General features: G+C 39.0%; 1 protein-coding gene across 2 annotated transcripts in view; it reads left to right on the top strand.

Moving 5' to 3' along the window:
* Positions 1–24,413, top strand: part of LOC114463596 (dysbindin) — a 30,387-nt gene extending 5,974 nt beyond the window's left edge. The window contains exons 1-4 of one of the 2 annotated variants that reach the window (XM_028447255.1): positions 917–1,054; positions 19,672–19,824; positions 19,906–20,049; positions 23,938–24,413. In XM_028447255.1, the coding sequence (XP_028303056.1) occupies position 1,054; positions 19,672–19,824; positions 19,906–20,049; positions 23,938–24,173 (534 nt within the window). In that variant the 5' untranslated portion in view covers positions 917–1,053 and the 3' untranslated portion in view covers positions 24,174–24,413. Of the gene's footprint in view, positions 1–916; positions 1,055–19,671; positions 19,825–19,905; positions 20,050–23,937 lie in introns of those variants that run through there. The other variant, XM_028447254.1, reaches the window with a different exon arrangement.
* Positions 24,414–25,393: the final 980 nt, after the last annotated feature.

Genomic DNA, 25,393 nt, shown 5'->3' on the forward strand with positions numbered 1-25,393 from the left:
CACACACACACACACACACACACACCCGCTCAGTGCTCACTAATACCGAGTGAATAGGTTATTTTCCCAGTACGTGGGATCAGTGAGTGACACACACACACACACACACCTAAAAACAGATCTGCTGTTACTGTGTGTGTGTGGTCTCAAGATGAGCAACTTCTATCAAAGCGAGGGCCACATTATGAGAATTTATATCAGCATTTTTTAGAATAATGACCAATCTGAGCATTATTGGTCCCATTTTTGTATAATTTCATTGTTTTTTAGTGTTTGTGTTGTAGTTTTGTGTTCTTGTTTCATTTTGTGTTCTTACTGGTATTTTGTGTAGTTTGTCTCATTGGGTTTTGTGTTTTTTTTTTATGTTTTCAGTATCATTTACAATATATTGCTCTCATTTTGTGTGTTTTATTTTTGGCAATTTGTGTATTTTTGTTGTCGTTTGTGTGTTCTTAGTAGTAGACTATTTTTTCTCATTTTATTTGTTTTTGTTGTCATGTATTTTTTTCTGTTATTTACTGTAATTGAATTTTTGCAGTCTTGTGAATTTTTCTGTCATTTTGTCTGTTTTTTTTGTTTGTATGTTTTTAGGTTATTTTTGTGAATTTTGGCGGTCGTCTTGTGCATTTTTCTGACATTTTGTGTGTTTTTATTATAGTTTTTGTAGCCGTTTTGTACATTTTGTGGCTGCGTGTGGCCCCTGGACCACCAGTTGCCTATGCCTGCACTGAGGTGTGGATTTCATTTCCACTCAGGTCCAAGCTGATGAATGATCCCATGAGGTTGAAATGAATGTAGTGTGTGAGTGCAGAGGAGCAGCTGTCTGTCCAGCCACTGATCCTGTTGACTTTGTTGTGATTGTTGAACTGGGCACAGAGAGAGAACTGGGAACTGTGGAGTGAGAGAGAAGAGACAACAACTGGTTAAGTTAAGGCTGTCAAATATTCAGTAAGACTAACACTGTCCGTTAGAGCAGGGGTTCTCAACCTTGAAGTCAGAACCCCATTTGTGGTTGCGAGACACTGGGAGGGGGTCGCCAGATGCCTTCAAGAAAGTAAGAATTTTTTGGAACAGTTTAAGCCTATTTTTGCTTATTTTTACCCTTTTTCTGCAACTGCAAGCCATATTTTAACCCATTTTCATCCCATTTTCTTGCCATATTTTTGCTCCTTTTGATGCATTTTTGCTGCATTACTCCTGTCAAATTTCAATGCCTTTTCTTCACATTTGTTCTACTTTCAAGTCACATATATTGACTCATTATTGTCACTTTTATCTAGGGCTGGGCAATTTTGCCAAAAAAAAAATCTCAGATTTTTTTAAAGAAAAAAATTGAGTTTCAATTTGATTTTTGTTTTTTTGTTTTTTAATGCTCTTAAAAATGACTGCAGACATCAGATATATTGTCAAAAGTGCAACTTTATTGCTGTGATTGTCCTCAAGCGTTAAAATGCATGGAACAATCCCAAAATAAAAAAGTAAATGAGGCTCTGTCATTCAACAATTTCAAGCTTTAACCAGGTTTAAGCAAAAGTGCAACAGCAACTTCACAGTAGCTTTAATTTTCTGATTAAGAAATCAGATAACTACATATTTTATAACACATAACATTACAATGAAAAAGATAATTAACTCTTAGCGTCTCAGCATAGTGTGAATAAAAAAATGTAAAATGCCTGTGGCACACGTATAGCCTACTCAAAGGGTAAACAAATGTAAACAAGAGGGGGCTGACTCACATCTGAATGCGAAAAAGTCCGACAAAACTGTTGTGGGAATTATTTTTTATTTTGTCCATCCATCCATCCATCCATCCATCTTCTTCCGCTTAGCCGTTTCTGGGTCGCGGGGGCAGCATCCTCAGTCGGGAGGCCCAGACTTCCCTCTCCCCGGCCACTTCCTCCAGCTCTTCCGGGGGGACCCCGAGACGTTCCCAGACCAGCCGAGAGACATAGTCTCTCCAGCGTGTCCTGGGTCTTCCCCGGGGCCTCCTTCCGGAGGGACGTTCCCTGAACGCCTAGGGAGGCGTTCAGGGGGCATCCTAATTAGGTGCCCGAGCCACCTCATCTGGCTCTTCTCGATGCGGAGGAGCAGCGACTCTACTTTGAGCCCCTCCCGAATGACTGAGCTTCTCACCTTATCTCTAAGGGAGAGCCCAGCCACCCTATGGAGGAAACTCCGCATCACTGCAGACGCCGCACCAATCCGCCTGTCGATCTCTCGCTCCATCCTTCCCTCACTCGGGAACAAGACTCCGAGGTACTTGAACTCCTCCACCTGGGTCAGAACCTCATCTCCAACCTGGAGAAGGCACTCCACCTTTTTCCGGTCGAGAACCATGGACTCGGATTTGGAGGTGCTGATTCTCATTCCGGCTGCTTCACACTCGGCTGCGAACCGATCCAGTGAGAGTTGAAGGTCACGGTATGTTGGAGCCAACAGGACCACATCATCTGCAAAAAGCAGTGATGCAATACTGAGGCCCCCGAACCATACCCCCTCAATGCCCTGACTGCGCCTAGAAATTCTGTCCATAAAAGTTATGAACAGAATTGGTGACAAAGGGCAGCCCTGGCGGAGTCCAACCCTCACCAGAAACGATTTCGACTTACTGCCGGCAATGCGGACCAGACTCTGACTCCGGTCATACAGGGAATGAACAGCTCCTATCAGGAGGTTCGATACCCCATACTCCCGGAGGACCCCCCACAGGAATCCCCGAGGGACACGGTCAAATGCCTTTTCCAGGTCCACAAAACACATGAAGACTGGTTGGGCAAATTCCCATGACCCCTCAAGGACCCTGCTGAGGGTGTAGAGCTGGTCCACAGTTCCACGGCCAGGACGAAAACCACATTGCTCCTCCTGAATCCGAGGTTCAACTATCCGGCGGACCCTCCTCTCCAGTACCCCTGAATAGACCTTACCGGGGAGGCTGAGGAGTGTGATCCCTCTATAATTGGAACACACCCTCCGGTCTCCCTTCTTAAAAAGGGGGACCACCACCCCGGTCTGCCAATCCAGAGGCACTGCCCCCGATGTCCACGTGATATTGCTAAGTCGTGTCAGCCATGACAGCCCCACAACAGGGCCTTGAGGAACTCCGGGCGGATCTCATCCACCCCCGGAGCCCTGCCACCGAGGAGCTTTTTAACCACCTCGGCAACCTCAGCCCCAGAGATAGGAGAGCCCACTCTCGGGTCCCCGGGCCCTGCTTCCTGATTGGAAGGCGTGTCGGTGGGATTGAGGAGGTCTTCTAAGTATTCCCCCCACCAACCCACAACGTCTCGAGTCGAGGTCAGCAGCGCACCATCCGCACCATACATAGTGTTGACGGTGCACTGCTTCCCCCTCCTGAGACGCCGGATGGTGGTCCAGAATCTCTTCGAAGTCGTTCTCCATGGCCTCACCAAACTCCTCCTATGTCTGGGCTTTTGCCTCGGCGACCGCCGTGGCTGCACTCCGTTTGGCCTGTCGGTACCTGTCTGCTGCCTCCGGAGTCCCACAGGCCAAAAAGGCCCTGTAGGACTCCTTCTTCAGCTTGACGGCATCCCTCACACCCGGTGTCCACCAACGGGTTCGGGTATTGCCGCCACGACAGGCACCGACTACCTTGCGGCCACAGCACCGATCAGCCACCTCAGCAACAGAGGCACGGAACATGGCCCACCCGCCTCCTCCGAGACATGGTTGAAGTTTTCCCGGAGGTGGGAGTTGAAGCTCCTTCTGACGGGAGACTCTGCCAGGCGTTCCCAGCAGACCCTCACTCTACTTTTGGGTCTGCCAGGTCTAACCGGCATCCTCCCCTGCCATTGGAGCCAACTCACCACCAGGTGGTGATCAGTTGACAGCTCCGCCCCTCTCTTTACCCGAGTGTCCAAGACATGCGGCCGCAAGTCCGATGACACGACTACGAAGTCGATAATCGAACTGCGGCCTAGGGTGTCCTGGTGCCAAGTGAACATATGGACACCCTTATGCTTGAACATGGTGTTTGTTATGGACAATCTGTGACGAGCACAGAAGTCCAACAACAAAACACCGCTTGGGTTTCGATCAGGGGGGCCGTTCCTCAACATTTTTCAAACTCAAATTTGCAAAAAAAATTTGTTTTTCTCTAAAAATTCGATTAATCAATTAAATCGATTTTTTTGCCCAGCTCACTTTTATCTTTTTTTAAATCAATTTAACCATATTAACAATTTGTCATGCCCATTATTTGCCAGTTTAAAATGATTGTTCTTTTTAATTATTCCAGTATTGACACTTTGAACCAATTTCACCACTTTTTTGTCCTTTTTTGGCAATTCTAATTTGCAAATTTTAACCTATTTCTATGCTTTTTAAAATCCTATTTCACCACCTTTCTCCACCATTTTTGGTCACTTTTAACTCATTTTATTTCTGATTAAAACAAGGATTTCCATCTTTATGATGACTAGGTATTAGGGAGCAAATACTAATACATTTCCTGGATAACAGTGGATATTTTTCTGATTTTTGTATATGTTTTTTTTAATTTTTGTTCTTGTTTTATGTGTTTTTAGGGTCATTTTGTGTATTTCTGTTGTCGTTTTGTGAGTGATGAGTACTTTTTGTATTTTCGTTATTGTTTTGAATATTTGTCTGTTGTTTTGTGTTTTTGTTGTTGTATTGGGTGTTTTTTTAGTTGTCTCTTTGTGTATTTTGCTGTTGCTTTGTATCTTCATTTTGGTGGCTGTACAAAGTTAAACTAAGAGCTTCCAGTTTCCCATGTTCTAACAGATCACTGTTACCTTGTTCAAGATAAAGTTGGATGGATGGATGGATGAATGAATGGATGGATGGATGAATGAATGGATGGATGGATGAATGGATGGATGGATGTGTCAGAGTTTGTTTCCAATGAACCCAGAGTCTGTCACTGCTTAGTCATGCGTTGCAGCCTCTTGTGTGGATCAGTCTGCTGGTGTGTGGAGGGCACTGGGACACCATCGCTGACCTACAAACAGTGATCCAGGGGGAAAGTCCAGCAGACAGAGAGTTAACACTGGTGTCGTTGTTGTTGGCTGGTGCTGGACACTGCTTTGTCCCGGCAGAAACACGCGTGCGTGCGCAGCAGCACACACACAAGCCTGCAGTGAAACACAAACCAGAAAGCAGGTCCAAACAGGCATCAACAGCTGTCATTAATAATTCACTGTCCGCACAAATGGAGGCCAGTAAATGTCAGCTTTTGGAGATAAAACCCAGAGCCAGAGGATCCAAAAATAACAGCGAGAAAAAAGACTAGAAACTCTCCTGCCACCTTTTAATGGCAAAATACAATATAGTAAATAAATAAGTTGTTATTTTCAATAAGGTTTAAAAATGTATTGTTCTGTAGTATTACAATCTGTCCTTGAAAAATCTTGTGTACCTTCTTAAAGGTGCAGTCTGCAACTCTTATAAAAGTGACTTTTTGACATGTTTGCTAAAGCTGTCACTATGTAAGGACAGCGTTACATGAAACTAGTAGTTTGTGTGAAAAAAAAACAGACTCATTGAGTCTGGAGGAGCAGAAGATGGAATTGGTGACTTTTCTGCTTGAAAGGTAATTACTGCTGCTTGATTTACATTATGTTTGATTTGTAATTATTACACTAGAACTCTGTCGTGCATGTGTTGTTCATGTGCGCACAGCAGTCTCTGTGTGGGCTGCTGTAAGTGACACTGTGTTGTTGCTGCTGCTGCTGAGGTGTGTGCACATAGAGAGAGAGAGAAGTGCTGCAGTAATAAACTTTTAACAGAGTATGTTATATTACTCTGATGTTGCTGTCAGACTAACATTAGCTTGTTAGCTCCTCTGAGGGGGGGGCTTTGGAAAGTTTGGAGGCAGGGCAAGAGAGCAGCGGGGAGGGAGGGATCTGAGAGTTGCGGACTGCACCTTTAACATCTCCCAATCATTAAAACAATGAGAAACATCTTATTCTAGATATAAAAAAATGGGGGGAAAAACCCAAGGCTTACAGAACAGAAAATAATCATTAAATATACACTTCATTAAATAACTGAAAGTTTACATCACATGGTTCCATGCAGACTCTGAGCTTTATTCTGTCTGTTGTTTGTAGAGATGGGGACAGGGAGGTGATGAGGTCTAGATCTGATGATGGAAACTTTACCTTAACTTCCTGCATTCAAAGTTTAAATCTTGCCACGGTTCCCTTGCATACAGTAAACATCTCATGTATAAAGTTAAAAAGGAAGAGACCAAATCCTGCACAATTAAAACTTAAAGGTCCAGTATTATGCTATTTTTCACCCATCTCCATTTCTTCTAAAAACCCCAGCAACATAGTATTTAAGGTTTATTTTCCCAAACACGCCTGTTTTCAGCCTAGTTATCGCCTTTGGTGCACAGATCCCTCTTGCAGGAAGTGCAAGTGACGATTTTTTTTCACCTCTGCTCTCGTCTGCAGCAGCTTGTGTGTGACGTGACGTGGGGTACGTTTGTTTACAGTGGCGGCACAGCCCGGGAAGGATTGATAGCGGAATCATAAACGGTTTTTGTTAGCAATTCCAAAGAATCGTTTGACTAAACGAAAGCAGTTAATGATGCACATCGTGAGTCCAAACTGGGGGAAATGAGGGGTTCATAAAATTGCTTAAAGTAGGATTTTATTAACATTATTAACATGTTACCTCAAAAACAAATGGAAATCACTAGACTGATATGCTAGTGTTTGATGTGTTTAGATGTGTTTGCTTTCAGCCAATCATGTGGCTTCTTACATTTTCTCCACACTTTTAAACCAATTGCAGAGCAACAGATATGTGCGCATGCGCAGTGTTCAAACAAGAGTGTGGAGAAAACGTAAGAAGCCACATGATTGGCTGAAAGCAAACACACCTGATTGGCTGATGAATCTGTCAGTCAGTTATATCAGCCAATGGCGACATTCGTTGACCCGCGACGTCAGGGCAGTCACAAAATTCACCACACACATTTCTCTCACAAATACACAGAGGTTTCACAGCACAGAAGCAGTTCGTAAATGCACGTTCAGCAATTGGCATTATTTGTGGATTTATTTTACGTGTGCTTCAAAATAATATTTGTGAAGTAGAGCGTGTGCATTTCAGAATTTACATTACAAGTTTGCATAAAATATATATTTGCAAAACAGATCGTGTGCATTTGTGAATCTGAAATACAACTATGAAACAAAGCATGTGCATTCGTGAAAAACCCTGCAAGAGTTCATTCATTCTGATACTGTTCTGATTCTATAGATGCTGAGCTCTGAGTGTGTTTGTTCACTGAGGAATGAGCCTCGTCCATTTTAAAGACATCGTCATCCTTGTAGCTTTCCTTCCTTCGCGTCTGTTCCGACTCAGCCTCTCTGTGTTTATATCTTCTGTTCTGGCTGTTTTTTTTTCATCCAGTGCATATCGAGGTTCTCTCCTCTTATTTATATCAGCAGAAGAAAATGTACCTGCGTTATTCCATGTCATTTCAACAAAAAATTCTGAAATTTTCATCAATTGTTCTGGGATTATTCAATAGCCATTAGCCACACTGTAAATGTTTAGTTTGATTAAATGAACACTTTTTGACATATGGACAATTTAGTGAGGGTGGTATGTGTTGATTATTGTGCGTCCTTATTTTTTCTTCCATTTTTAGCTTCCAATATCTCAAGAACTACTGTACATAGGAAACTGTGATATGTAGGCTTTACATGATCAGGACTTTTGGACCAATCACTGATCAGTGAGTTTAAAAAAAACGATCACCGATCCAATCATATGAAATCGCGTTGTTTTTTAGTTTAATTCAGAATAAAAGTTAATTCCTCTTTAAACTGACCTTGTAAACACTGAATTCCTAATGCAAATTGTTTTCCAAATTAAACTTTAATCCGAACTAGGTGGCTGGTTTATTCCGATTTTAATTCTGAATTAAATAATTCCTCTATCTTGTAAACACTTAATTCTGCTTTAAGTTAATTCCGGTTGTTCTGCACATGCGCGAGTTGCCGCGATGACATCGTCCAGGATGGCCGCAAGGACTAGAGTCGATACTATTTATTTAATAAGAGCCTTAAAAGACATGGATATAATGAAAAGAGTGGATGGACAAAAGAATAAACATGCGGACATTTACACGGACTTATTACACACACACGGACGTTGGCAAACGGAACAGGCTTCATCGAGGCATGAAGCACCAGAGCTTCACTAATGATGCGCAGATCATTATGAAGCTCATTTTTTACTCATTGTCCTGTATAGTGGAGGTAGAACAGCTGTAGCATTAACTGCTGGCTTTGATTGACCAAAGTACGGACCTCTGTCTCTTTTATCCGCTGCACTATCTCTCTTCTACTCCGCAGAACAAAGTGAAACTGTGTGTTTATTTTCAAACTACAATAAAAATAAAAGAGAAAACAATTCTCATGTGGTCTTCTATGTTGTAGCCGAAAAGAAAAGGTTTGTTGTGTGGTAGGGCTGGGCGATATATCGAATATACTCGATATATCGCAGCTTGTAGTCTGTGCGGTGTTGAAAATGACCATACCGTTAAACTCGCGGACTTTTTTTTTTTTTTTTTTAAATATCTTAGTGGCATTATGCACAAAAGGTGCACTTAAATTTAGTGTTGTTTTGAAATGTCATCTTAATGACAACATGCACAAAAGGGCACTATTTGTTTTAAAATATTGTAGTGGCATTATGTACAAAAAGTGCACTTTAATTTTGTGTTTTGAAATGCCATGTGAGTTGCATCCTGCACTAATGTCTTGTTTTGAAATGTCTCTGTGACAATTTTGCACAGAACGTGTTGACAATTTTATGTTTGAGCCACTCACTGTTTAATAAATACAGTTATGTCAACTTTGACTTCGTTGTGATATCCCCTTTTTTGCATGAAAGTTTAAAATTGGCATATATTAATGCAGTATGATCAAGAATGTTTTAATGTAGACATATAGAATCATCATACTGGTGTGATTTTGTGCATCAAAGTGTTAATTCAAGGGTAATGCAAAATATCGAGATATATATCGTGTATCGTGACATGGCCTAAAAATATCGCGGTATTTATAAAAGGCCATATCGCCCAGCCCTATTGTGTGGTTTTTTTTTATCCTGATAGACTTGACAAGTTCTTGTTCTCCCCTTGTCCAATCAGATGCCTTCCCAATCCTCAGACCTAAAGTGAAATTCAATAAAGCGAATAAACCGGTTTGCCATGTAAACCTTAATTTGGGAATTACTATTTCCATGTAAACACGAAGCAAAACACTTTAATTCCGAATAATTTAATTCGGAATTAGTTATTCTGAATTAAAAAACATCATGTAACCGTGGCCCATGTTTCGGGACCTAAATGCATCCTGTGACTGTGAGGTAGTGGAAAAGTTGGCAATTTCCATGCAGGACCTGAACATAACATTGCACGCACAAGTGCGTCATGGCTCTGCTTTTAAAAATTTCGACACAGACCGAGCACTTGCAGGTGTAAATGTGAAATAAACCATTTAATTTAGTCTCTGAACAGAAGCTGTGTCGACTTTAAGAGAGTTGGAGATTAAGCTGTGGAAGCAGACCACACTGGAACTACATGAAGCCTCTATCAGCATTAGCATTAGCATTAGCATTAGAGGAGCAAAGACATATTACCTGACTGTTGTTGCTTATAGTCCGTATTCACAGGTGAACAGGGGAGGTGGGGCGCACACACACGCTCCCTTTTAATGTGCTCATGCTGAATAAACAAAACAAGTGTGTGCGCATACAAACAAACACACACACACACACACACACACATACAGACACTGACAGCAGACGCTGCCCCAGCTTTCAGAGCCAGTAGACTGGCGCCGTTTGCGCATAGTTTTCACCTTTGTGCACAAATGTGAGTGAAATAAAGCCGTGTCACGTAAAGCAAACAACTCTTCAATGTAAATGAGACGAGAAAACAATGCAATGGCAGCATCTAAGGAAAGTTTAATCACGACAATGACGTCATTGATCGTATCCGCGAACTAAGACATTACATCCGATCACATTAATTGCATAAAATGCTAAATATCAGCCAATCAGATCGGTGTAAAGCCTAGCAATATGTATATGCATGAAGGTCCAAAAAACAGCCTGTTTTTAGGAGCCCTCTGAAAGTGACTTTTCAGAGGACTTCAGAAAACTCCAGAAAACAGGAGAGTTTGGGAAAATAAACCTCAAATACTATGTTGTTGGGGTTCTTTGAACAAATGGAGATGGGTGAAAAAATGCATAATATTGGACCTTTAAAGTTTGGTGTTCCATGGGAAATGCACACTGGTACATTTCAGCACCAGATCAAATTAAACAGGGATGACTTCATCCATTTCAGGGGCCCATTGCTGGGTAACGGCATCAACAAACATCTTTCTATTCACGGCCCAGCAGGAGAGCAACTTTCCCACTGAGCGTTCTGTTGAACTAGTGTGACTAAGAGCCTTTATTCCAATGCTGCTCCCTGCAGCAAACAGCACTGCATCATGTGGAGAGGCTGGTTCTGACCTTCCCTGTGTCTGCCACAGACAAACCTGCCCAGGAGCTCACATTTTCATCAGCCTGTGGGTTTTTATTCTGCCTCCAGTTCACTCCACTGTCTGTGGCATTTATTGTATGTGACGCACAGAATAAGTTCTTTGCATTGATGCATTACTGCATGAAATGTACCGTGTGAAAAGGAAAACCAAACACAAAGTTTTATTACAAAAAAGCACTTGTTTGATCCAATTGTATGTTTGTGGTGTCATTTTGTGTTTTTAGTGTTGTTTGTGTGGTTTTGGTATCATTTAGTGATATATTTCTCTCTCTTACAGTATTTTGTGTACCTTTGTTGTCTTGTGTGTAGAAAATATTTTTTGTTTTTATTTTTCAATTAAACTCAATTGCAAATCATAAAAGTTGGGTTTTTGCAATTTCTTTCTATTATTATTATTATTTTGTAATTGTTTTGTGTTTTTTTTCTCATTTTGTGTGTCTTTGTTGTTGCTTTGCGTGTCATGTGTGTTTTTTAGTCATTATTTTTCCTCACATTTTGTGTGCCTTCGTTGGTTTTTTTTTGTGATCATAGAAGTTTTTAAGAGTTTTTTTTTTAAACGATAGAAAAAATCCTATTTCATTTGTGTCTCTGATGCAAACATAAAAATGACATTTCATGATGATATTTGGATGGTATAAAATCTCTTTGATATCTCACTGTAGTGAAAAATTCGCAATGCATTTTGAATATTTATTTAGTATATTTTTTTCTTACAATTTTGTCTTCGCAATATTCTGACAGTTTTCAATGACAAAAATAATGAACTGTTTAAGTGTGCAGAAGTGGTTTTCTATTATTGGCATGCCAGAATCCACTTCCCTTAATTCCATCTCAGTCTTTATTTGGCTCTGAATGGCCTCTTTCTGAGCCTGCAGAGAATCTGGGTTAGTCTTTATATGAGGGGGGGGGGAGGATGGGGGCGACCTGTCTTTCTGTCTGCTTGAGTCGTTCTTCCAATACAGCTGACCTCTGACCTTTTCTTCCTCTTGTCCCTGGGCAGTGATGTGGCAGAGTGAGAGTAGTATACACTAGTATATTTTACAGATAGAGAAAAGGCAAAGAGAGAAACACATGAAGAAAAGAAGAAAATAAAGAAGAGAAACAAAAGGAAGGAATGAGGAGGGATAAATGATTTGTTGTGTGGATCCATTAATCAGCGATGGGCAACTTTTATCACAGCAGGATTGTTTCATGTCAGCATTTATATTAATGACCAACCTGAACGTTAATATAGGAAGGGAAAAAGCGTTTTTGTTGTCATTTTGTATATTTTTCTTTTATTTTTACAGTTAAAGGTGTTTTTGGAGTCATTTTATGTATTTTTGTTGTAATTTAATGTATTTTTCAACTATTTTAGTGCATTTTTGTTGTAATTTAATGTATTTTTCAACTATTTTAATGCATTTTTGTAGTCTTCTTTTGGGTTTTTGGAGCAATTTTGGGTGCTTTTTGTCATTTTGTAGTTTTTTTTTCATCGTCTTGTGGGTTTCTGGTAGGGGTGTCCCGATCGCATATTAGCCTGAAAATTAATATCGGATTCAAATTTCCGGATTTTCCGATTTTTAAATTTATTTATTTATTTTTCAATTAATTTTTTATTTATTTTATTCATTTGTAGAATACTGTAGGTATTATGTAACCAATTAAAAATAAATGGGTCAGTTTTTCTCATACCTACTGTTGCTGACTATTGTTCTCTGTTTGTGTAACATCACTTAATTAAGCCTTTCCTAACATTCCACATGACAAAATAAGGAATTTTTTTTTTTTTTTAAAGAAAAGAGAGAAAATAAATAAATAAATAAAATTGAAGGCTGCAATATCCGTATCATATCGGAAATGAAAAAGTTGTATCGGGACATCTCTAGTTTCTGGAGTAATTTTGTGTATTTTTTGTCATTTTGTGTATTTTTGTTGTCATTTAATGTGTTTTTCAGATCTTTTAGTGCATTTTCGTAATCTTCTTTTGGGTTTTTGGAGTAATTTTGTGTATTTGTCATTCTGTGTGTGTTTTTTTTAGTCTTTTTGTTCATATTTATCAATCTTGTGGGTTTTTGGAGTAATTTTGTACATTTTTTTTGTCATTTTGTGTTTTTTTTTTTGTGGATTTTTGTCATTGTCTTGACAGTTTTTGGAGTAATTTTTTTCTTATTCTTTTTGTGGCCCTGGGGCCACCATACCCATGTCTGCTATAGACCTTGTGTTGTGGATCGGCTCCATCATCCCAGTCATGTGAGATCCTCAGGAGAGAAACCAGAATTCTACTTCAAGTAGGAGGTTTTTCCCATGTGAGCAGTTGTGCTAATCAAAGGTCACCTGGGTCATCTGCTCCATTGATTATAGGGGAAAACAGAGCTGGATGAGGAAGGGAAATCAATGGGGACATTAATCTGTAACAAACCTTTAAGTCCCCACAGGGTTTAGCTTCTAGAATCAATGCTTCAATCCATTTTAGGTCATTTAGATCATTTTCTTGGCCCATTTCCACATTGTTGTTGTTGTTATTAATTCATCCAGTCTGAAGGCTGTAGTTGACCTCACACTGGAACCTTGGATGGGGACTGACGTCTTGCTTCATCAGCACAGTGTCCGATGCTCTTTAGTTATCGTGCTTATGTAGGACAGTGAGAGCAATGAGTCAACAGTTGGACGACGACGACAACAACAACTACTACGAATCTAGATTACCTCCTATCACGCTAACTTCCGGGATTTAATCAGTATGTGCTGGACTACGAAGCTCGCTGGAGTTTAATTACTATGGCAATTAATGCTGAACATCTTACCTGGACGGCAGCAGGTTTTGCTCTGGCCAGAATCTTAGCGAGTCCTAAAGCCCCGCCTCCTGACCAATCAGATATCTTAAAAAACAACCCGCCCATTGTTGGAAGATCCTGGTTGGTGCAGATCTGACAGCTGCGTTTAGGAAATAAGATTATTAACGATAATTGCAATCCTTTCATTTACTGATGACATGCTTTAGGAAAGATATAGATTTATATCTAATGGACTGATCTACAGTCAGCGGATGAAGCCTGTGTGTCGATGTGTGTCTGAAATCATTCATTCATTCATTTAATGCTGAAGCTGACACCATCAGCACAAACATACAGTTAAACAATGTACTGTCATCCCAGTGTGTGTGGTAAATAGGTCTTGAATGGAAACACGTGTGTGCTGTAATAAAGGGAAACTGATTAGAGAGCTTTCACAGCAGCTTCCTGTCTGGATTCTCTCATTTCTGCCTTTTCTGTAATAACTGTTGTCTTTGGTCTGAATTATGGATTTTAATTATTCATCTTTTTAAACTTAAAAAATCTGACCGGGACCAATTTATGAAGTGGATCAGATCTGAGAAAGTATAAAAGCTCCGCCTCCTGCTGTGCCCTGCATTAAAGGTGCCGTCCGCGACTCTCAGATCCCTCTCTCCCCCTCCCTCCACACTGCTCTCTTGCCCTGCCTCCAAACTTTCCAAAGTCCCTCCCTCAGAGCAGCTAACAAGCTAACGTTAGCCCGACAGCAACATCACAGTAATATAACATGCACTGCAGCGCTTCGCTCTCTTAATGTACACACACCAGATTCTAGCAGCAGCAACAACACAGTGTCACTTACAGCAGCCAAACGGAGGCTGCTACGCACATACAAACAACAAATACATTGCAGAGATCTAGTGTAACAATGTGAAACACAATGTAAATCAAGCAGCAGTAATTACCTTTCAAGCAGAAAAGTCACCAATTCCATCTTCTGCTCCTCCAGACCATACACTGTAAAAAAGATGGTGCTCTAGGGGCGGGGCCTGTGAGCATCAGCCGTCAGACAGTCCATCAAACACAATCCTGGCTCTGATTGGTTCTTTTTGCTCGGTCGCAGTAACGACCGAGCAAAAAGGAGGCGGGGCTCAATGAGCCTGTTTTTTGTTCACACAAACTACTAGTTTGATGTAAAGCTGTCCTTACATAGTGACAGCTTTAGCAAATATGAGTTGCAGACTGTATCTTTAACAGTGATGTCTTTGCTGTCATCATGGATTTGTATTCATTAAATTTGTTTAAGATCATAAGTTGTTCCTCCTTTCATTGTAAAGACGCTCAGTCTGCCAGTTCTCCATTGATTGGTCAGACGCTGCAATCTCCACCCCTTTCATGGGCACGCGCACGTGCCGAGGGTGAAATCACTTGGCTTAAATTAGCGTGTTTTGATTGATGTTTGTAGTTCAGCTCCTGTCTGACAGGAAATGTTTGGTTAATTCAAGCCAGCTAATGGAGATTAATCCAATCTAGATTTGTAACAAATGTCCATAATGCAAATCTCCTCTTTTCCAGATGTTGGCGGATATCTGGATCAGTGTTCTTGATCATAGTACCATGATCATTCACACTTCAAAGCAGACATGGGTAACTGGTGGCCCAGGGGGTCACATTCTGCCCTCGCTCTTATTTTCAGCAGCCACTGAAGTAAATGCACAAAATGAGTTCAAAACACATACAAAATTACAGAAATATACACTAGACAACATAAAGAGACAGAATGACTCCAAAAACACACAACGGCAACAACAACAACAACAAAAACCCAACAACAAGGCCCTGTACTACAAAGCTAGTTAATTATATCCTGGATTTGTCTGTTAGAGGGCTTCTCCTAACCAAACATTCTCAGTCAGACGTCCTACGAAGGATGATATCAACATGTTAGCCGAGGTGATTTCGGCCTGGCGACGATTTATTTACGTCACAATTGAGGAATTAATCTTGAAAAATATGAAGCATTAAAATCAATAATTTTGACCAAAAACAACACTGTTGCTGCAGTAAAAGCAGCAAAGAATTAATGCAGGAATTGATCAGTGTTAATGCTTAAATTAGTGAGATTATAAACGTAGAATAAACAGACACTCTGATCAGTTTCACTTTTACCTTGTCTGTGGCTCTGATGCTGCGTTCATACAGCTCAGCCTACATCATAAGGTGGACATTATTTCCGTCGACCCAATAAGAGTCGATTCGCTGCATTTTTTTATTTTTATTTTTTAAGGGGTGAGTGGAGGCAGACATAGTAACAGGTGGCCAAAGATGCACCAAAAGTTTCAAAAACAGGGCAGGAAAAGAGTGAACATTGACTAAAATGGGCCAAAAGCAGTCATGAGTGGCCAGAAAATGGGCCAATAAAGAGGAACCAGGTGGTCTGTAATGGCAAAGAGTAGCTTAAATGTGGCAAACAATAGTGAAAGAGGGAAAAATAATTATGGAACAAAAAGAGGCAAAATGTAGGGAAAAAAGGAAACGAGTGGTATTTATTGGGCAAAAGTCAGTGGCCCAAAATATTAAAGAAAGGACAAAAATTGGGTAAAAGTGTTAAAGTAAATGGTGATTTCTTCACAGTATTCTAATTTTTTGAAATCCTGTTTACGTGGGTTTTATGAGCTGGAAGCCCAAATTATGTAAAAATAAATAAAAACAAATAAATACTTGAAATCAGTTAAATTGTGGGCCCTGAATCTATAATCTATGAAAGTTTAACTTTTTGAATGGAATTATGGAAAACAACTTTTCCATGATATTCTAATTTTTTGGAAAGGGTCTGTATATATATACAGTATATATATATAATATCGAAGAATCCAGAAATTTTTATCCGATATTCTTTTTCAGGCTAATAACGGACTGATATTGATATTGGGACACCCTAGTAATTATGGCAAAGGGTAGCTTAAATTAGCAACATGTGGCAAACAAAAGTGATAAAGGTCAAAACTGTGGAATAATAAGAGCCACAATGTTGGGGGGAAAAGGAAACAAGTAGTATTTATTGGGCAAAAGTTAGCTTATTTGGATGAAAAGTGACCAAAAAATGTTTTAAGAAAGGACAAAACTTTGATAAGTGTCAAAAAGAACTTGCAAAAATGGACAAAAAATATTTATTGGCAAAAGATAGCTAAAGTCTGAAATAAAGTGTCAGAACTTTTTGGAAAGGGGCAAAAATTGGACAAAGGAAGTTGCAAAATTGCTAAAGAAAACGGGTAAAAAGGGGTTAAAAAGTTTCCCTTTTTAAAGGTTTTCTAGGGGAATAATAATCAAAACTAAGACGTAAAGAGCCACATGTTGAGCATCACTGAGGGCGGAATTCTTGTCCTAGTCCACCCCTGGTTTTATTCATACCTATACTTTCTCTCCATAGGAGCTGTTAGCATGTAGCATGTCCTGCTTTGTAAAACAGTGTTATTGAGGTTCTAATCCCCTTTAGGCAGGTTGTCACATATCAAAGAGCTGAGTTTGAGTGACACACTGTGACCATAATCTGCTCTGTGCTGACTCAGCGTTCTGAACAGCGTGACCCGTTGTTGTGTTTTAGGCCCACGCAGCACGTTCTGGATTTCCAACCAGGGCACATTTTTGCAGCAGTTGTGTTTTTACGGCTCATGGAGGAGGGCATTAAAAAGAGTAATGGGCAGAAAGAGACGGAGGACAATCTGTGGGGAATGCCTGCTTTCTTCCACTTTGCTGTGAAGTGGCTGAGCTGATAGTTTGGATGTTCCCCATCACTCTCTGGTGTATTTATAGAGCTGCTGTCACTGCTGTTCTACACACACACAATCCCATTATTCCCAGTGCAGACACTTCATCCTATTAGCTCAATCCCTGCCTGTAAGTCAGAGGAGCTGCTGAAACCTTACTCACTGTTTTACTGATACAGTAACAGTACAGTAGAATGGATGAAGTCTTTTGGATATAAAACATGTTTATTTATTTATTTTTAAATGCCACAGCTTTCTTCTCCTGGATTTTTTCATCTCAGTCTGACACGTTCAGAACTTCAGAATGGATAGGATTCAGAATGATGATCTAATTTTCTGAGTAATGATATGTACAATTGTGGAGTAAATATCAGCTATATACAAAACATCCCAAAAAAAAATAAAAAATTAATTAAATAAATTAAAAATATGTTTTACACTGAGTTAGATTTCTCTGTATTTCTCTCTGGACTTTAGGAAATATCTGTTAATTTATGATGATGATGATGATAATAATATAATAATAATATGTAGATTTTATATGTCGGTAAATATCAACTATACAAAACATCCCAAAAGGCAAAAAAAAAATCGTATTTAATAAAGTGTCACATCTTTTTTTATTCTTTTATTTATTTATTTTTAATCTTACTTTTATTCTTTTTTTCTGTAGAATAAAAGTAGGTGGTAAATTAGACTCTTCTTTATTTTATTATTATTTTTTTTACATTGGGAGTACCACTGTTTTATTGTATTTTTATTGTCACCTATTTTATTCTATTTTGTATTATTTATTTATTTATTTTTGTGTAGCATAAAAGAAGGTGGTGAGTTATCGTCCTCTGTATTTCTGCCGTGAGTTTAGGAAACATCTGTTCATTTATAATAATAATGATAATAATAATAATAATAATATGCAGATTAAGAAAGATCTCCACTGGTTAAGTAAATATCAGCCATACAGAACATAGTGTTTTTACTTTTGAAGCCCCAAAAAACTGTGTTAAATGATTTAAAAAAAAAAAAAAAAAAAGAAGTTTCATACTTGGAATATATACATTGTATTCAATGAAGTGTCATGTGTTTTTCTTTCATTTATTACTTTTATTTTAGTTTTTTTCCTTCTCTGTATTTCTGTAGTTTTTTCTTTAAGGACATAGGCCTAAACAGATAAACCCATAAATCCCCATTTTCTTTTTTTGTTTTACATTGGGAGTAGTTTTGTCTTTAATGAAGTGTCACATGTTTTATTCTATACTATTTTATTTATTATTTATTTATTTATTCCGTGTAAAATAAAAGAAGGTGGTGAGTTAGATTTATCTGCATTTCTCTCTGTATTTTCTATCATAATAATAATAATAATAATAATAATAATTTTGCAGATGAAAAACACTGGATGAGTAAATATCAGTGATACAGAACATAGTGTTTTTGCTTTTAAAGCCCTGGAAAGCAAAAAAAAAAAAGTTTAATTTATTTATTCTAAAGTTTTACACTGCAAGTAGTTTTATTTGTTCATTAGCTTCCACCGTGGTGGTTGCTAATTCCTGGGGATTCTGTTGGATAAAAAGGTACATCAAGACACATTTTTATTACACCAACAAATACATTAAAAAAATACATGATATATACATTAGGATTGGTAAAAATAGGATTTTAAAGATTGTTTATATAAATGCGTAGTGTTGACATGGTCTCTATGCAATGTGTTCCATACGTTAAAAGCTCTAAAAAAGACAGACATTTTTAAATGAATTAGGTTATCCTTTATTTTATCCCAAAGTGGGGAAATTCACATGCTACAGCAGCCAAAGACACAAAGAGCAAGCAAATAAAAAAGCTTAATACAATTACAAAAAGGAAAAATGAAGGCAAAAATAAATTATACAATAAAAAATAAAATTAATAGATATTGGTCAAAATAACAGTACAGAAGAAAAAATACATATATATGATTTATTTATTTGTAGCATAAATCAATACAAACAGAAGTAATTTCTATAGCTCACTGTCTCCCCCTTGTGGCAGTAAAGGTTCCCTTTCAAAGAGAAACAGACGTGTTTTACTTTCTTTCTGAGCTTTATTGTGAGCTTTATTATAAACTTTAATCTGAACTTTATTCTGAGCTTTTATTTGAGCATTAATGTGATCTGTTATGTGAGCATTAATGTGAGCATTAATGTGAGCTTTAATATGAGCATTAATGTGAGCTTTAATATGAACTTTAATATGAGCATTAATATGAGCATTAATGTGAGCGTTAATGTGAGCTTTAATATGAGCATTAATGTGAGCTTTAATATGAACTTTAATATGAGCTTTAATGTGAGCGTTAATGTGAGCTTTAAAATGAACTTTAATATGAGCTTTAATGTGAGCATTAATGTGAGCGTTAATGTGAGCTTTAATATGAACTTTAATATGAGCTTTAATGTGAGCATTAATGTGAGCGTTAATGTGAGCTTTGATATGAACTTTAATATGAACTTTAATATGAGCTTTAATGTGAACTTTAATCTAAGCTTTAATGTGAGCTTTAATGTGAGCTATCGTCTGATTTGTCGCGTCCTTCTCATGTCGTTGCTAGTGGAGACGGAACGTGGCCAGAGGTTGCCAGATGTGGACGCAGCACAGCAGCTGAAGCTGAGAGAGAGACAGCGTTTCTTTGAGGAAGTCTTCCAGCACGATGTGGACGTCTACTTGTCCTCATCTCATCTCTGCATCAGAGATTATAAGAGACGTCAGTTTTTTCTTCTATTCACATCAAGCACAGGTGGGACAAACTGTGACATGTTTTTATTTATTTGTATTGGTTTTGCAGCTCCTATGGGCAGCATCTCCTCCATGGAGGTGAACGTGGACCTGCTGGACCAAATGGAGCTGTTTGACGTCTCTGACCAGGACGGCCTGGATGTGTTTTTCAGCGCCGTGGGAGAGGAAGCAGTTCTCCCGCCAACAGTGCCAGGTAATCACAGCAGAACTACCCTATATTCCAGGCTACTGAACGCACCGCTGTATTGGCTGCATTCCAATCATTTAGCAATTTTCCAAGAAAAATCCACATAAAGGCCGCACCGTCACATCTGCCGAACCCTATTGGCTGATGAGAGAGCCCTTCATACGACTTGGCCAATCAGAACGGGCACGTAAGCGGGCAGCTATACTCCTGTTCTATATACTGGATTAGTCAATATACAGCTTTTTATGGTCTTTTTTTTACTGGGTCCACATGACTCTCCCTTATCACTAACTACAGGGTCCCCACGGTCATGAAATTCCTGGAAAAGTTGTGGAATTTGAAAAAACGATTTTCCAGTCTTGAAAAGTCATGGAATAATTTAACTGTTTTTGAAAAATAGCCTATTTTATTTTAATGTTTAAAATCCAGCCTTTGCTATTACTATGGGACATTAAGCAAGTCCTTTAACCCAAACATCTTGTGCTGTACATTGCGTTTAATAAATGTTTCTACACATTTCAATTGTAATCTTATAATTAAACATGGTAGCACTTCAATAGCTGATGCATCATTATTTAAAACAATATTGCACCATCGTATGATGCTATATGATAAATAAGCGATGGACACAACTTGCATTCCCTGCCCACACGCAGACCTCTGTTACACTAGAAAGGCACGCTCATTTTTGCGCTCTAATGCTCTTTGAATAGATCTTAGTGGTTCAGAACTAAGTTATGGAAATTCAATAAAATATTTTGGAAAAATTCTGGAAAAGTTTTGAAAAATCACTGTGAAAATAAGTGTAGGAACCCTGGAACTATATCAGGAGCGATCACATCGAGTCCAGAATCTGAGTCAGAATGCAGACGCAATCTCTTCTGAACAAAACCCAAGGTGGTGATTTGGCAACTTTATGTTGTTTGTTGTTTCCTTCTATTACAAACAGGCTGATTTTTACTGTATCCAGGATGTCCTGATGCTCCCTCTCCATGTTTGTGTCAGTTCTCCTTTCGTAAGTTTCTCCTTCAGCCTCAGAGTCCTGTGTGCGATTTCTCCTGATAAACCTAACGCAGTGATTTGACAACTTTATGCTGTTTATTGTTTCCCACTATTAAACACTGGCTGAGACATGTTACATTTTAAACCTTATAGTACTTTCTATACGCTCTCCCACTGTAAATACATAAGAGCCAGCACCGCTCCTCAGTCCACAAACTTCCATTTATTACCGATATTTGATTTTATAGGCCAGGCTACCGGACTCAAAACGCCACTCACTTTGTTGTTCTTGTTATTGTTGTGTACGCTAGTTAAAATCGTTACTTTTTTGTTATTCTTAAAAACGGATCGGGCTGAAATTTGGAAGGTATAATCTATGGATGTGTACGCATCCACGCTTAGAGCCCGATGTTCGATTTGGGAGTCCAGGGGAAACAAAACAAAAAAACAGAAGTCGATTTTCACATTTGTTTGCGGGTCAAATATAACAACGGTTGGTGGCGCCGAATCATTGGCACATACCAATATTTAAATGGGGCCCATTACCCCGTACGTGTCACGGGGGCCCCATCTTTTAAATGATTACTCCGTTAGTTCTTGTAAGATCGGAATGCAGTTTGGTATGAATACTCTATGAATGAATACGCTCTGAGCCTTTTTTTAAAAAAATGGGGCCTGGGAGCCCACCCCTCATTTTTGGTAATTTCCAAATTTATGGGAACATAGTTGTGTGATATATCGTTTCAAAAGTAATTCAAGGTAGATTATGAATATGCCTCGCAAAATTCGATTAGGGGCCCGAGAGGCCCGGGGACCAATACCAATTGGCAGTTTCCATTAAAGCCATTTTTTCATTTATTTGTGAGTCAAATATTGCGACAGTTGGTGGTACTGAATCATAGACACATACCAATTTATGAATGGGGCCCATTACTCCGTATGTGCCACGGGGGTGCCAGGGGGCCCCGTTTTTCAAATGACTACTCCTACGTTAATGCTCGTTGAATTGAGCTGTAATTTTTTAACTCGGTGGAATCGAGACATTTGACTGAATTCTCAGGAACGTGGTACATGCTATTCGGCGCCGAGACGTTCCGCGGGCCAGGCCGTAGTTCATCCGAAATCTTATTTTCAGGCATAGAAAATAAAAACAAACATTCAACAGATGAATGACTCCCACGCAATTTCCCTTCACTAGGACTCCGTCCTGCATATGGAGCACAACACGTCGGTCCTGTTATTAAAGCTATGAGTGCTTTCCCTTGTCCCACATTATTCAAAGATTGTTTCCGAACGCTCAGTTCACCGTGATGTTCAGTTAATTGATTCCGCTGTAGGGGTGACTGGCACCTGTTTTCATTGGACATGTGTGTGACTGACTGAATAATCCACACATAACCCTCAACTTTAAAGGTCCTGCATTATACTATTTTTCATCTCCATTTGTTCTAAGAACCCCAACATAGTATTTTCAGGTTTATTTTCCCAAACTTGCTAGTTTTCTGGAGTTTTATCCCTCTGAAAAGTCACTTTAATGACGCTTCTAAAAACAGGCTGTTTTGGGGCCTTTATGCATGTGCATGAGTGGGCGTGTCTGCAGACGCCAACTTAATGCCTCGCCCTGAGAGATTGATCCCCATCGCGATGTTGTTTTGCTATCCACACACTCTTAGCATTGTTTTTAGCCAAAAAACTGCACATTACAGTAAAACTCATGGCTATTTCAGCGGCTATTGCGATTGTGAGTCAAAAACACTGTTTTGTGACGTGTATGCGCAGTGCAGCGCTGTGCAGCAACAGCAGCTTCAACAGCAAAAGGAGCTGTTTCAGCTGCTTCAAACACTTACCGGAGCTGCTACGTTGCTGTATTGTCATCATCTCGTGTAGAGATTAGAGGAATAGTCCATTCAAGGTAATAGTTCACTCTTTTGTGCAGCCGCAGCGGTCGCATTGTGTCACAAACACAGGATTGCCAGATTCATGGTTTGTGATTGGACTGTTTTTATTGGAACGGGCGGGTTCTAAGATGATCTGATCTGGCAACACTTTTTACAGTTGTGACGTCACAAATGTAGAACATCTGAAACGGAGCAATTTTCTCTGCGTTATAACACTTACACAGACCACAAACAAACAACTGGATGGTTTTATTTCATATTTTGTGTGCTGTTGGACACTCAAGTTACCTCATATGTGATCAAAAAACCGCAAAAGTAGATTTTTCATATGTCCCCTTTAAAGCTAGAAATCAAGTTAATGCTAATGCTAAAGCTAAGCTAGCGCGGCAAAGAGCCATTGGGCTGCTGTTGCAAACTTGTATTACTACTAGTGTGGTAGTATTCTACAATATTCACTCATCATGACAGTAAAATAGACCATCCTAAGTCAATCTACTGCAGTAATTTCTCTCTCAACCAGTAGAAAATGCTGTGAACACCTCATTATGCATGAAAAAAAAATACCGTCTAATACCGTGAAACCGTTAGAATTTTGAAATATACCGTGATATACATTTTTGGCCATACTGCCCAGCCCTTTTGTGAGTCCAATAAAACACTGTTCCACAGTGTGTGTTTATCACAGCAGCAGCAGAGTCAGTCAGCTGTTTCAAACACTCACTTTCTTGTCATTCTCACATATTCTGACCACAGGACTAGTCAATTTAAGATGATAGTCCACTGTTTTGTCTAACTGCTGTGTATTGGGTCACAAACATTTCAGATCATGTCAAAGGCGATACGAGGCAATATAACAGCCACTAAAAGTGGAACTGCTCCCCGGGTGCTACACCGTGGCTGCCCACTGCTCCTCTGGGAGGGGTTAAATGCAGAGAACACATTTTGTGTTTGTAGCTTGAACCTCTATTTGTAAATGTTTCTGTTAAAATTCCAGCCCAAAGGAACAACAACAACAATGAAGAATCAATCAGTAATGGACTCTTCCAACATGCGCTCCAGAGTCTCGACGCCAAAAACCGTACGACCTCCACATCTTCAGATTCGTCCTGTGACAGTCAGATGAACAACGTGGACGGGGCAAACACACCAGTTGTTCTGACAGATGACGAGGAAACGCACAACAATGCTGTACACAAGAGAGAAGAGGTGGAATGTCCTGCTTTGAGGTGAAGGACATGAACTGTTCAGCATGTTTTCAAAACCACGTGTTCCTGTGCTTCTGATTTCTAGTTAATTACCAGAGTTTTTAAACTCGCATTAACAAAAGTAAAGCAATAACTCTATGAAAAGCAACACATCTTATTTTGATATTTGAAGATTTTTCTGATGTTGCAAACAATTCTTTGTTTTTTGATCTGATTCTGACTTCCAGTATGTTTCTCGTGACAATAAAGAAATAAATGACGATGATTCCTGTGTCAAAAGCATCAGTTATGTAATGAAATGTATGTGAGCTAGAGGTATGTAGAGATGAGCATCATAACACACGTCCTGCAGCGTAACAAGACAAAGCCCATGACTCACACCTATCACAGGTATAATAACATGATCTTTTTGCACATGCTAATTAGCCATCAGAATGAACAGAAACCAAACAACCGAACTGATTCAAGAGTAATTATATATTCACATCGGCTCCCTCTATACCAGTTTTAAACAATGCCTCAATTACACACGTTTTGATAGGAATGGTGTTGCTTTTTTCTTTTACTTCTTTTTTAAATTTTTTTTTACGAATGTTGTTTTTGCTCTTTTTCTCTCCTTTTTTCCTTTTCTTTTGTTTCTTCTTTAAATTTTTTATTTTTCTTTTAAGGATGTTGTTGTTTTTCTCTTTTTTCCTTTTATTTTTCTTTTTCTTTGACTTCTATTTTTCTCTCTTTTTTCCCTTTTTTTCTTCTTTTTTTTACTTTGTTCTTTTAGGAATGTTGTTGATTTTCTTTTTATCTTCCTTTTTCTTCTTTACTTTTTTCTTTTTTTTCATTCACTTCTTTTTTTCTTTTTCTTTAGAAATGTTTTTTCTTCATCTCTTTTTCTTTTCCTTTTTGCTATTTTTTCCGTTTTTTTTGTTTACTTCTTTTTCTTTTAGATATGTTGCATCTCTTTTTCTCTTTCGTTTTCCTCTTTTTTGTGTTCTTTTTTCCCCTCTTTTATTGATTTCCTTTGAATTTTAGATGTCTTTGACTTTAAGATTTGAGTTCATAAATCGAGACCTTCCCAACAATACAAATTGTGGAGTGAACATCTCAGATACAGTGTTTTAATGCCCCACTATACAGCACGATATCAGCAACTGGGAGCCCGCCCTTGGCCTAATTTTGTGTGTCGCCAAAATGAATGCACGGAATTACTGAAGAACAAAAAGAATAAAACAAATATTAATAATACATAAA

Source organism: Gouania willdenowi, chromosome 5 (assembly GCF_900634775.1).
Source record: "Gouania willdenowi chromosome 5, fGouWil2.1, whole genome shotgun sequence".
Taxonomy (NCBI): domain Eukaryota; kingdom Metazoa; phylum Chordata; class Actinopteri; order Blenniiformes; family Gobiesocidae; genus Gouania; species Gouania willdenowi.